This window comes from Acinonyx jubatus, chromosome B1 (assembly GCF_027475565.1).
Source record: "Acinonyx jubatus isolate Ajub_Pintada_27869175 chromosome B1, VMU_Ajub_asm_v1.0, whole genome shotgun sequence".
NCBI classification, from domain to species: domain Eukaryota; kingdom Metazoa; phylum Chordata; class Mammalia; order Carnivora; family Felidae; genus Acinonyx; species Acinonyx jubatus.
Window position 1 is genome coordinate 199936640 of NC_069382.1, and position 12745 is coordinate 199949384.

General features: G+C 47.2%; 1 protein-coding gene across 16 annotated transcripts in view; it reads right to left on the minus strand.

The window, feature by feature from the left end:
• The window catches only part of FAM193A (family with sequence similarity 193 member A), a 166694-nt gene that overhangs the window by 72349 nt on the left and 81600 nt on the right, over positions 1-12745 (minus strand). For 15 of the 16 annotated variants that reach the window (XR_008296456.1, XR_008296454.1, XR_008296457.1 and 12 more), the window contains one exon: positions 160-317. Coding sequence is in view for 8 of the 16 variants with exons in the window: in XM_053217700.1 (XP_053073675.1) it covers positions 160-317 (158 nt within the window). In the remaining 8 variants the exon portion in view is untranslated. The remainder of the gene's footprint in view (positions 1-159; positions 318-12745) is intronic. The other variant, XM_027067567.2, reaches the window with a different exon arrangement.

Here is a 12745-nt window from a genome sequence, read left to right on the forward strand (position 1 = left end):
CTCTGCCCCGCAGCAGCCGCAGTGCCGGCCTGCCCAGCGTCCTGGGGCAGGGGGGCGGCTCTCGCGCTCCTCACCCCGCTTCGCTTCGCCTCGCCTCGCTCCCCCCTCCCCACCCCCCCCACCCCCCCCCACCCCCCCCCCCCCCGGGGACACCCGTACCTGCGCTCGCTGCAGGCCTCGCAAGCACACGCGGCGTCCGAGGGGGCGGCGCCTAGCCCGGCCGAGGGCAGCGTCTGCGCGCCGAGGGCCAGCCGCCCGCCGCCCGCCTCCGGCTGCGAGCCGCTGAGAGGGGAGTGAAGAAGAAAGTCTTGGCCCTGCTTGAAAAAGAGAACAGGGCAGACTATGTTCAAACGTTCACGGCACAAATTTGTGACCAACGCGTCAGAAAAAGGCCTTGGAGAAACAGATGCAAACCTAGACACTGACGAGATCCCCAACGGCCTCACCTGGGCGACTTTTCCTGACACCCGAGACCTTTGCAACTGACTGTCGCGCCTTCAGGCGTGCCACCTGATCCCGGGAAGGCCGCCCGAAAACGTCGCTCGTTCTCCAGAGAAGAGCAGCTCCAGCCCCGCACGCGCGCCGGGCCGGCCCCCACCCGTGGGACGGCGCTCGGGGCGCCGCCGGTGGCCCCAGCCGGGAGCCCGCCGGAAGTAGCCGGAAGTGGCTGCGCCGCGGGTGCTGAGGGACGGGAGGCTGGAGAGGCGAGCGTTCCGGGCAGAGGCGGCGGGATGAAGCGGGCTCCGACCTCCGTGACTGGACACCCGACGGCCACTCCAGGGGACAGAAATGCGACCTTTACCCCCTCCCCGGGCCCTCTCCGGTCTTGGGACGTGACCCCAACACCCACCCAGCTGGCACCCTGTCCCTCGATGACGGGACCTGAGAAGGACTCTGGTACAATGTGGGAAGTGGGCTCCTGTCTGAGAGCGGATGACCCCTGCCCCCCCCCCCGCAAGAAAGGGCACCAGCAGGGCAGCCGGCCCCACGGCCATCGCCCGCACAGCTGAGGAGAAGGGCAGAGCCGCGGGAGGGGCGCTGAAGGGAGTGCGCACGCGCGAACACCGGGCCGCAAGCCCTCCCTCGCGGGCTGTGGCGTCTGCGGGCAGACCCGTGGGGCACCTCCTGGGCTGGCTACCGGGGGGAGCACAGAACGCCGGGCCTATCGTGCGGCCCCTGGAGTCCGGGCACCCGGCGGGGCGCAGCAGGAGCCAGGGGCGGGCCAGCACCGAGGGCGGGGGCAAGCGGGACTGCGGGCTGTCTCACAGAGTCCGCGGCACACAGTCCCGTGCCAAGTCCCAACCGTGGCCTAGGGGGGCGGCTGTCACCAAGGAGGACCACGGACAGCCCGGCAAAGGACAGAGGACCTGAAAATGAGGCCATTCTAATACCACAGCGACGGGAAAGGCCTGAAAAGGGTCCACAGGTCCGCAGGCGGTGCTGGCGGAAGCAGGCTGCCCCCCAAGGACAGCGGGTCCGTGCCCCTCGCGGAGGAGGTCTCCTCGCTCCTCCACCCCCATGGAACCCAACAGCAAGGCCGCCGCGCGACTCCAAGCCTCAGCGGATGCACGACCCGAGCCCAACCAGGCCACGCCCCGTCACCTGTGCCCACGGCTCCTCTGCAAGTAGCAGCCAGGGTGGTAGCTGCAGCAAGACAGACCCTGTCACCTCCCCGCACAGAACTTCCACACCAGCTAGGAACAGACTCTAACTATCTCAACACAGTTCTCTAGCCTTCCCAGGGCACACTGTTGCCCTCCTGTCACCGTACTTGTTCTCGGCCTGGAGCGCTAACCCCCTAGCCCTGTGAATGGCCTGGCAGACGGACAGAGTTCTAGCAGGCACACCTCAGCAGAGAAACGGGGGAGCCAGGGGTCAACCTTTGGCCTCTGGGCCCCAAATGCACCCTTGCCTCCGGGGTCTGTGTGGGAGCAGCCCCGGCAAACACGCCTCCCCAGCTGCTGGCGCCGAGCGGAGCCTTGCCGGCAGGGGGCGCCGGAGGGACACTGCGGAGGCAGGGGCTCTTCCGGCCAGCCCCTCGGAGAAGCGAGGTGGACTGAGCGCCGCCAGCTCCCCCTCGAGCCCACCTGCCGCGCCCTGCAGCTCCTCAGCAGCTGCTCGGCTACCCGGAGAGCCTCTTCCCAGGGGGTCCTGCCTGGCGTCGTCTCCCTAAGCTGCGTGGTAGTGGCTGCCCCCTAGATGTGCCACTGCTGGATTCTTTTGCGTTCCCTTCCCAGATGTGGCTAGTTGATCCGTTACACTTGGCTTTCCACGCAAAAGTGCCCCTCTTCAAACTACTGGTGTGGGTGCCCATCTCCTGACCTTGATCACCCCTGTTAATCTCTTATGTCACAAACTGCTCTTTGAAATCCTGGTGTCTCCCTTGTTTTCCTGTTGTTGTCGCTGTGTTGTTTTTCACCTGTCTTCATCACTGGAAGCTCAGTTCCACAAGCCGTCCTGCTCACTGCTGTGCACTAGCACCTGACACACAGGACAGACTCCAAACAGCAGCCAAGAACCCGAAAAGTAACATTTCCTGGTGACAAGGGATGAAATGAGGCCTTTTAAAATAGCACATGCCCATACAGTAAGTCCTTAAATGTGCCACCTTGTAGTGCTCATCTTACAGATTTAACTTCTGTCCAAATCCAACACAGTTTAAGAGAATACAACAAAATCCAGCACTCAACAAGGTAAAATGCACAATGCCCAGAAAGAAAATATGACTCACAACCATGAGGGAAACCAATCAAGAGAAACAGAACCCAAAATAACGAAAATGATGCAACCAAGAGACAAGAATCTCAAACTGGTGATTATAAACTCTAAGTTTCAGAAAGTAGAGGAAAACAGAAAACACAAGGGCAGCAAGTGAAAATGTAAAAAATAAGCAAATGGAACTTCTAGAAATGAAAACATAAGCTGTCTCACAACAGAGTATCAATAAATCTGAATAATCCAAAATGAGGTACAGCAACAAGACTGAAAAAAAACAAACAAACGAAGCATTTCTAAAACAAAAGTCAAGATGTCTAACATGCAGGTAATGGCATCCCAGAATAAAAGGCTATATAAAGAAACAGCTGAAAATTTCCCACATTTGAGGAGACCATAAACTGGCATATCTTAAAAGCTCATCTAATCCCAAGCACAATTAACAGAAAGCAAACCACACCAAGGCACATCAGAGTGAAACTGCCAAAAAGCAACAATGGGGTGCAAGTCGGAGAGGCAGGCAGAGGAAAACATCCCTTCTGCACACAGGAGCAAAGACAAGAATGGCAACATGCTTCCGACAGAAACAGGGAAGCCAGCAAGAAATGACCAACAACCTAGCATTCTTAGCAAAAACAACTTTTTAAAATGAAGGCAAAGGAAAAGTTTTCAAACAAACAGCAGTTCCCCGGCACTACAGGAAATGTTAAAGGCAGAAGAGCGCAGGTGAATGGTGTGAAGAACACCAAGCTTATAAAAGGGAGTAGAGGGAAAGGACAAGGACTTTTCTCGTTTATTAAGTCTTTTAAAAAGATAATTAACTATTTAAAGCTAAAGTAAGAAAAATGTACGGTAAACTCTATATTTGTATGAGAAAAGCAGATGACTATACAAACACTGGTGGAGCTCAGAGTACAACTTTTTAAGGCTCTTAACACTACATGTTAAGCATATAATATTCTTTGAAAGTAGAGGCTGAAAAGTTGAAGATACATATTGTGAACTCTGGACCCACTAAAAGTAATGAAACATAGCAAAACCAAAAGGCAACCAACGGAACAGGAGAAGATATTTGCAAACAACGTATCAGGTAACAGTTGGGTTAGTGTCCAAAATCTATAAAGAACTTATCAAACTCGACACCCAAAACCAAATAATCCAGTGAAGAAATGGGCAGACAACATGAATAGACACTTCTCCAAAGAAGGCATCCAGATAGCCAACCGACACATGAAAAAATGCTCAACATCACTCATCATCAGGGAACTACAAATCAAAACCACGATGAGATACCCCATCACACCTGTCAGAATGGCTAACATTAACAACTCAGGCAACAACAGATGTTGGCGAGGATGCAGAGAAAGAAGATCTCTTTTGCACTGTTGGCGGGAATGCAAGCTGGTGCAGCCACTCTGGAAAACAGTATGGAGGTTCCTCAAAAAACTAGAACTACCCTACAACCCAGCAATTGCTCTACTAGGCATTTATCCAAAGGATACAGGTGTGCTGTTTCAAAGGGACACATGCACCCCAATGTTTATAGCAGCACCATCAACAATAGCCAAAGTATGGAAAGAGCCCAAATGTCCATCGATGGATGAATGGATAAAGAAGATGTGGTATGTGTGTGTGTGTGTGTGCGCGCGCACGCGCACACACACACACACACACACACTGGAGTATTACTCGGCAATCAAAAAGAATGAAATCTTGCCATTTGCAACTACGTGGATGGAACTGGAGGGTATTATGCTAAGCGAAATTAGTGAGAGAAAAAAATATCATATGACTTCCCTCATATGAGGACTTTAAGATACAAAACAGATGAACATAAAAGAAGGGAAGCAAAAATAATATAAAAACAGGGAGGGTTGACAAACCATAAGAGACTCTTAAATATGGAGAACAAACAGAGGGTTACTGGAGGGGTTCTGGGAAGGGGGATGGGCTATATGAGGTAAGGGACATTAAGCAATCTACTCCTGAAATCAATGTTGCACTATATGCTAACTAACTTGAATGTGAATTAAAAAAATAAACTAAATTAAAAATTTTTTAAAAAGAAAAAAAATGAAACAAAGTAATAGGTAATAAGCCAAGAGGAGGTAAAATAGAATCATAAAAAGTATTCAACTAATCGAAAAGAAAAGAAGGAACAGGAAGGAAAGAGTAGCAAACAACAGACAGGAAAAAATAGAAAAAAAAAAAAAGATGGTAGATTTATATCCAAACTTATCAATAATGACATGAAATAGAAATAGTTAAATTTTCCAACTGTTAGAAGATAGATTGGATTAAAAAACAAGACCCACTACGCTTTCTACAGCAGATTATAAAGACAAATTGGTTAAAAATTAAGGTTGGGAGACATACTGAATGCAAATACTAACCAAAAAAGGCTGGGTGGCTCCATGAGCCACCATACTAAAGCTGGCTTTAGTATGAGGAATGTTAGCAGCAATGCATGAAGGTTATGATGATGATGAAGACAAAATTAATAATAATAACAACATGACTGATTTAACAAGAAGCAGTAACAGTGGTAAATAAGCATGCCAATAACAGAGCTCAAAATACATGGAGCAGGAATTAAAAGGAGAAATGCACAGGGGCACCTGGGTGGCTCCGCTGGTTAAGTTCCAGACTTCAGCTCAGGTCATGATTTCACAGCTCGTGGGTTCGAGCCCCATGTCAGGCTCTGTGCTGACAGCTCAGACAGAGCCTGGAACCTGCTTCAGATTCTGTGTCTCCCTCTCTCTCTGCCCCTCCCCAGCTCATGCTCTGTCTCTCTCTGCCTCAAAAATAAATAAAAACCTTTTTAAAAATTAAAAAAAAAAAAAAAAAAAAAAAAAAAAGAAAAAGAACAAAGCCAGAGAACCTCTACATAATTTCATGACTTACTCTAAAAAGCTTAAGGAATCAAGACTTTTAAGGTACTAACAAAAGGATGAGTAATATATGTAAAGTGGAAGACAGAGTCCAGAAGTAGACCCATATTCAGTACCAACTGATTTTTTACAATGATGCCAAGATAATTTAACAAGGAAAAATAGTATTTTCAGCAAATAGTTCTGAAACAAATGGATATTGACATGAAAAAAGGATGAACCTCAACCTTACTTTACAAAAGATACAAAATTTCACTCAAAATAGATCACAGATCAGGGCGCCTGGGTGGCTCAGTCGGTTAAGCGTCCAACTTTCGCTCAGGTCATAATCTCACGATGCATGGGTTTGAGCCCCACGTTGGGCTCTGTGCTGACAGCTCAAAGCGTGGAGCCTGTTTCAGATTCTGTGTCTCCCTCTCTCTCTGCCCCTCCCCCCACTCATGCACATGCTAGCTCAAGTTCTCTCGCTGTCAAAAATAAATAAACATTAAAAAAAATAAACATTGTAAAAAATTTACAAAAGATACAAATTTCACTCAAAATGGATCCCAGATGGGGGCGCCGGGTGGCTCAGTAGGTCAAGCGTCCGACTTTGGCTCAGGTCATGATCTCACGGTTCTTGGGTTCAAGCCCCGCATCGGGCTCTGGGCTGACAGCCTGAAGCCTGCTTCAGATTCTGTGTCTCCCTCTCTCTCTGCCCCTCCCCTGCTCATGCTCGCTCGCTCGCTCTCTCTCTCTCTCTCTCTCAAAAATAAGTAAACATTTAAAATAAAAAAAAAGGAGGGGAGGTGGGTGATGGGTATTGAGGAGGGCACCTTTTGGGATGAGCACTGGGTGTTGTATGGAAACCAATATGACAATATATTGATATTGACAATATATTTCATATATTGAAAAAAAATAAAATAAAAAAATTAAATTAAATTAAATTTAAAAAAGGATCACAGATCAAATATATGGGCTCAAAACAGAAGTCATTTAGAAAAAAACCACAGGGCAAAAAAATCTTTATAACCTTGGGTAGCAAAGATTACTTACAGAGAACACAAAAAACCCAAATCACTTAAAAATCGATAAACTGGGGGCTCCTGGCTCGGTCAGTTAAGCATCCAACTCTTGATTTCAGCTCAGGTCATGATCTCAAGGTCGTGGGATCAAGCCCCATGTTGGGCTCCATGCTGAGTGTACAGCCTGCTTGGGATTCTCTCTCTGCCCCTCCCTCGCTTGGATGTGCGCACGCCCATGTGTGTTCTCTCTCTCTCTCTCTCTCTCTCTCTCTCTCTCTCTCTCAAAATAAATTATTTTTAAAACATTGATAAACTGGACTTGATAGAAATCTAAAATTTTGCTTTTCAAAGAATAGTGTTATACAATGAGAAGGCAAGCCACACACTGGGAGGAAATATTTGAAAAATGTACCCGACGAAAGGCTTGTATTCAGAATATACTATAGAGATCTGTGACAATTCAATAATAATAAGACAAATAACCTAATTAAAAACAGGCAAAAGATTTGAGGAGCCACATCACCAAAGGGATACAGATGGAAAATAAGTACAAGAAAAGATGTTCATCAGGTCATTACGAAAATACCAGTTAAAACCCTGAGATGCACTATAAAGCCACTAGAATGGCCACAGTTAAGGACTGTGAATGTATCCAGCCTTGGTGAGGACACAGATTAACAGGAACTCTCATACGTGGCTGGAAAACAGTACAAGCACTTTGAAAAATTCCAAGACAGATCCTTAAAATGTTAACTACACCTAGCAATTCCACTCCTAAGTATTTAACAAGGAGAAATGAACTATGTCCACACAAAGACTTGTACTCAAATGTTACCAGTGGCTGTACCGTTAATAGCAAACCCAAAAAACATAAATGTCCTTTTACTGGTGAATGGATAAGGAATACTACTCAGAAATAAAAAAGAATTAACTATGGATACATAAAACAACGGAGAGGAGTTTCAAAATCATTACATTAAGCAAGAAAAGCCAAAGACCACCACCTGGACGATACATCTGTGAGGCTCAGTTCTGTCTGCCCAATCTGACAGCTCTGAGTGGTAGTGACAACCTGTATCAGCAACCACTCTCATGATGTTCACCATGAAGGAACTTTATATGTCTGTATTAGGAACCAAGACCCAACAGGGCAAACATTCAAGATACAAACAAATATTAGCGAACTCTTGAATGGCTGGTTTAAATTGAGACTATAGGCCTTGGTAAGACCCGCAGGCACATAACCGCTGGAGAATCAGGCTCCTTAGTATAAAATGCAAGACTTATGTTTTAATGACATATTTGAGAACACAGACACAATTGCTAATGTCCAGAATCAAAAGGAAGGCTTTAAAATAATCAACCTTCGGGGTACCTGGGTGACTCAGTCAGTTGAGTATCCAGCTCTTGATTTCGGTTCACATCATAATCTCACAGTTCACAGGTTCAAGGCATGTATCAAGGCTCCCATGCTGACAGTGTAGAGCCTGCTTGGGATATTCTCTTCCTCCCTCCCTCCCTCTCTCTCTCTCCCCCTCCCCTGCTCGCTCATGCACTCTCTCCCAATAAATAAAAATAAAATAAAATAAACTTGTAAACAAAAAAAACAGTATTAATCTGCCAAGTAGTCTTCCTTGTGGCAGGATGCCTGAGCGTGACACAGACCTCTTCGAAGAAAACAATTTTGGGGGCACCTGGGTGGCTCAGTCCACTGAGTGTCCAACTTCCGCTCAAATCATGATCTCATGGTTTGTGGGTTTGAGCACCGCATCAGGCTCTGTGCTGACAGTTCAGAGCCTGGAACCTGCTTCAGATTCTCTGTCTCCCTCGCTCTCTGCCCCTACCCCACTCATGCACGTGCGCACGCTCGCTCTCTCAAAAATAAACAGTAAAAAAATTTTAATAAAAAATATTTAAAAACATAAAAATAAAGAGACAGATGAATGATTAACTGAAACCAAATTGCTAAATTCAACACAGGCCTGGTTCTGACTACTAAGGAGCAGAATGTTTTGAGTTAGGCCTATATCCTCGCAGGTCTCTTTTTACAAAACACCTTGACCACCCCATCTCTCTGCCTGTCTGAATTTCTCCTGCACAGAGCAGGCCATACGTTCGTGGGTCTCTGCTTGGCCTCAGTGAAGAATGTGAACCATTAAGATAACCTCTGTTCCTTCCCCAGTAGCCTTGACAAGCAGTGCACCCAGGCCCACCAGGCCACAGAAGTCAGGAACAAGGCCCTCCCATACACAGCAGGCCCTCCAAAGATCTGAACATGTCCTCCCCCATTATCAGAATACAAACAAAATATTGTGAACCCTACTGTGCAGGAAGAGTATTTGTAAATGTTCTGAGGTCCTAAAACATTACCTTTGGCCATAAATTAAAGGTAAGCTTGCTCCTTTCATTCAAAAACTATCCCTAGGGTCTATTATTCTGTGCTGAGCTTGTGCAGACACCCTGACTTTGGGGGGGGGGGGGGGTGCGGGGGCGGGCAGGGAGACAGGAGCCAGGACAAAGTGGCTGTGGCTGGGGTGGATGCATGCACGTGTCCAGTGGAAGGAACAGTGCACCTCGGGGGGGGGGGGGGGGGGGGAGCGTTGAGCCAAGTGGACACCCCGGAGGCCCAGCTTCTGCTGAGCCCATGCAGCCACCCTGACCCCTCCCAAGCAGCCCTGCCACCCTGCTCTCCTTGTCCAACACAGGGGGTGCTGCTGAGGGGGGCAATGTCTGCACCTTCAACAGGGACTCAGGCCACAACCTGGACACCCTGACAGCTCACTGTTCTCATTTCTCAAGGAGACCACGTAAAAACCTTACCCACTCCCCAGTTTCTTCCCATCCTATGAAATCCAGTCTCCCTCTCAAAAAAAAATGTTATAAAAAAGATTTCTGACAGTAATTTTCTCAACTTCCACGTTCCCCACCCCACCTTACTTGCACCCCTATGCAGCCATGCCTGAGAATCCCATCTCAACAGAAAGATGAGTCTTCTAGAAAGAGATCCCAGGTCTCCCATCCTAGTGGGACCTCAGGGGTACCACCATTTCTCTGCCTTACTCTTTCCCACCCCCAAACAATTTCAAAGTCTGCCTACCCAATGCTAAGTGTGGGCAAGAATATGGTAACTGGAACTCAAAACACTACTGGCAGGGATAGAAACTGGAATGATCACTTGGGAAACTGCTATTATCTTACAAATGTAATAAACATTTGAATTACCTACAACCCAGCAATGCTACTGCATAAACAAACACCATGATAAGTAATTTTACGTGTCAACTCAACTGGGCTAAGAGGTAACAGACAGCTAGTAAAACATTATTTTCGGGTGTGTTTGTGAGGATGTCTCTGGAAGAGATGAGCATTTGAATTGGTAGACTGAATAAAAACGATCCCCTCACCAGTGAGGGTGGGTATCATCTGTTCTACTGAGGGTCACAGGACAAAAGGGGAAGGGCCAACTGACTCCCCGGTTCAGCTGAGACACCCCCGCCTCCTGCCCTCGGATGTCAGCAGTCCTGGTTCTCTGACTTTCCAACTCAGACCAAGACTCACACCACTGTCCCCTGGTTCTCAGACCTTTGGACTCAGATTGAATGACACCAGCAGCTTTCCTGGGTCTCCAGCCTGCAGGTAACAGACTGTGGGACTTCTTGGCCCCCATAACCACATGAGCCAATCCCTATAATAAATCTCCTCTCTCCTTCCTTCCTTACCCTCTCTTCCTCCTCCCTTTTCTCTTTCCCTATCTCTCTCTCTCTCTCCCCCTCTCTCAATCCCTCTCTTTCCTGTTGGTTCTCTTTCTCTGGAAAATCCTAACCAACACACACTCTTAACAAAACCCTTACAAATGAGTAACTGGAGACAGGTATACAAATGCCCTGACAGCATTTTTAACATCACTGATAATTGTAAAAAAAAAAAAAAAAAAAAGCAAAACTGTGTATCTTTCAACAAAATTATTGATGAATAAATTATATACAGTAACATATTGAACTGTATGTGAATCACAGATGAATTACATTTGTGAATAAGTGCAGCTACCCAGACAGCATGAGGAATCTTATAAACAAAGACACAGAGGCAACATAAACACATACCATTTTCTTTTTTTTTTTTTTTTTTTTTTTTAATTTTTTTTAATGTTTATTTATTTTTGAGACAGAGAGAGACAGAGCATGAACGGGGGAGGGTCAGAGAGAGGGAGACACAGAATCTGAAACAGGCTCCAGGCTCTGAGCTGTCAGCACAGAGCCCGACGCGGGGCTCGAACTCACGGACCGCGAGATCACGACCTGAGCCGAAGTCGGCCGCCCAACCGACTGAGCCACCCAGGCGCCCCAAACATACACCATTTTCATAAAGATCAGAAATAAGCAAAATTAAATTATTAGAGATACACATATAGGCAATTTAATTGTTACAGGAATTTTTAAATAAGGGAATGATAAATATAAAATGCAAGGATGGTGGCTACCTCAGAAGGGGAGGAGGGAAGATGGGGAAGGTAAAACCCAGAAAGGTGCCTGAGTATCTGGAACGGCCTGTTTAATGCTGGCTGGTGCTCATTTTACTACCCTTCATAACATGCTTATTATACACATATTCATACATAGCTGTCTCAACTATTATAACAAAAAATGAAATTTAATGGGGGGGGGGGGAATGCCTCTCCCTGACTACCAGCTCTTTCCTTCCAGATTTAAATGCTCTCAGCCCCTCCTCCAGCTCCCCTTTCTCTCTGGATCTGCTCTCCCTGCCTTCACAGTCAAGCATCTTCAAAATCAGCACCTTAAGTTGACTTTTGCAGCTTCCTCACCAATACTTTTATTCTTCACACAGCTCAGTCTGGCTTCTACTCCCACACTTCCACTGACATGAATCTAGCAAAGGTCAGATACAATCTCTTTGTTGTCACATTCAACACTTGAGATCTTGTCTTGGTTAACTTTTTAAAATGTCTGTCAGGAGGACAGTTGCAGACAGTCCTCCGTGGGTCTCTCCTGGTCTTGATGGATCTAGCAGGGCTGTAAACCTCTGCCTATTCTCTCCTGTCCCTCCCCGCTGGGCCATTTCTCAGCATTTATGAAGCAGATAACCTTGAGACAAAGTGCAGGAGTGCTTACTGCCCACTATAAAAATGACAGATCCGGGGGCGCCTGGGTGGCTCAGTCGGTTGAGCATCCGACTTCAGCTCAGGTCATGATCTCACAGTGTGTGAGTTCGAGCCCCGCGCCGGGCTCTGTGCTGACAGCTCAGAGCCTGGAGCCTGCTTCGGATTCTGTGTCTCCCTCTCTCTCTGCCCCTTCTCTGCTCATGCTCTGTCTTTCTCTGTCTCAAAAATAAATAAAAACATTTTTAAAAAATTAAAAAAAAAATGACAGATCCCCAAACTCAGTGCTCCTTCACCCTGACCAACATAAACTCACTGTACCCACAGCACGTACGTAGGCCTCTCCACTTCACAGACATGGGATTTGGGGAAGGGAAGAGAACAAGGGGGGTGGACATGGTCATGCTCGTGATGGCTGCTGCACTGTGAGCAATAAAGTCTGCAGTCTCTGACCCAGGAGTCTCGTGTCCCCTCTAACAGCCATAAAAGAGTAAAAAAGTAGCTTATCACCTTCAAGTAGGGCAAAAAATCAAATCTCAGGCCCAACCACCACTGACCACACACATCACCCTTCAAATGACTACCTTCACTGGGCGCCTGGGTGGCTCAGCTGATGAAGCATCAACTTTTTATTTTAGCTCAGGTCATGATCTCGTGGTTCCTGAAGCTCCACTTCCTGAGATCGAGCCCTGTGCTGACAGTATAGAGCCTGCTTGGGATTCTCTCTCTCCCTCTCTGCCTCTCCCCTGCTCATGCACACTGGCTCTGTCTCTCAAAACAAACAAACAAACAAACAAACAAACAAACATTAAAACGACTGTCTTCACTCAGTTCTGGTTATCACACTTGCTTGTTTTTCTTTTTCTCTGATGTCTACTTTACATCTCTGTCTCAAATATCAGGTGTTCTCTTGAAGTGCCTCCTTAATATTCCACTTCTCACTTGGCCCACGATCTTGGGTGTTGTGCCAGTAACCAAGGTTGAGAAGGTGAGTCAAAGGCATCTGTGTGGAGTCT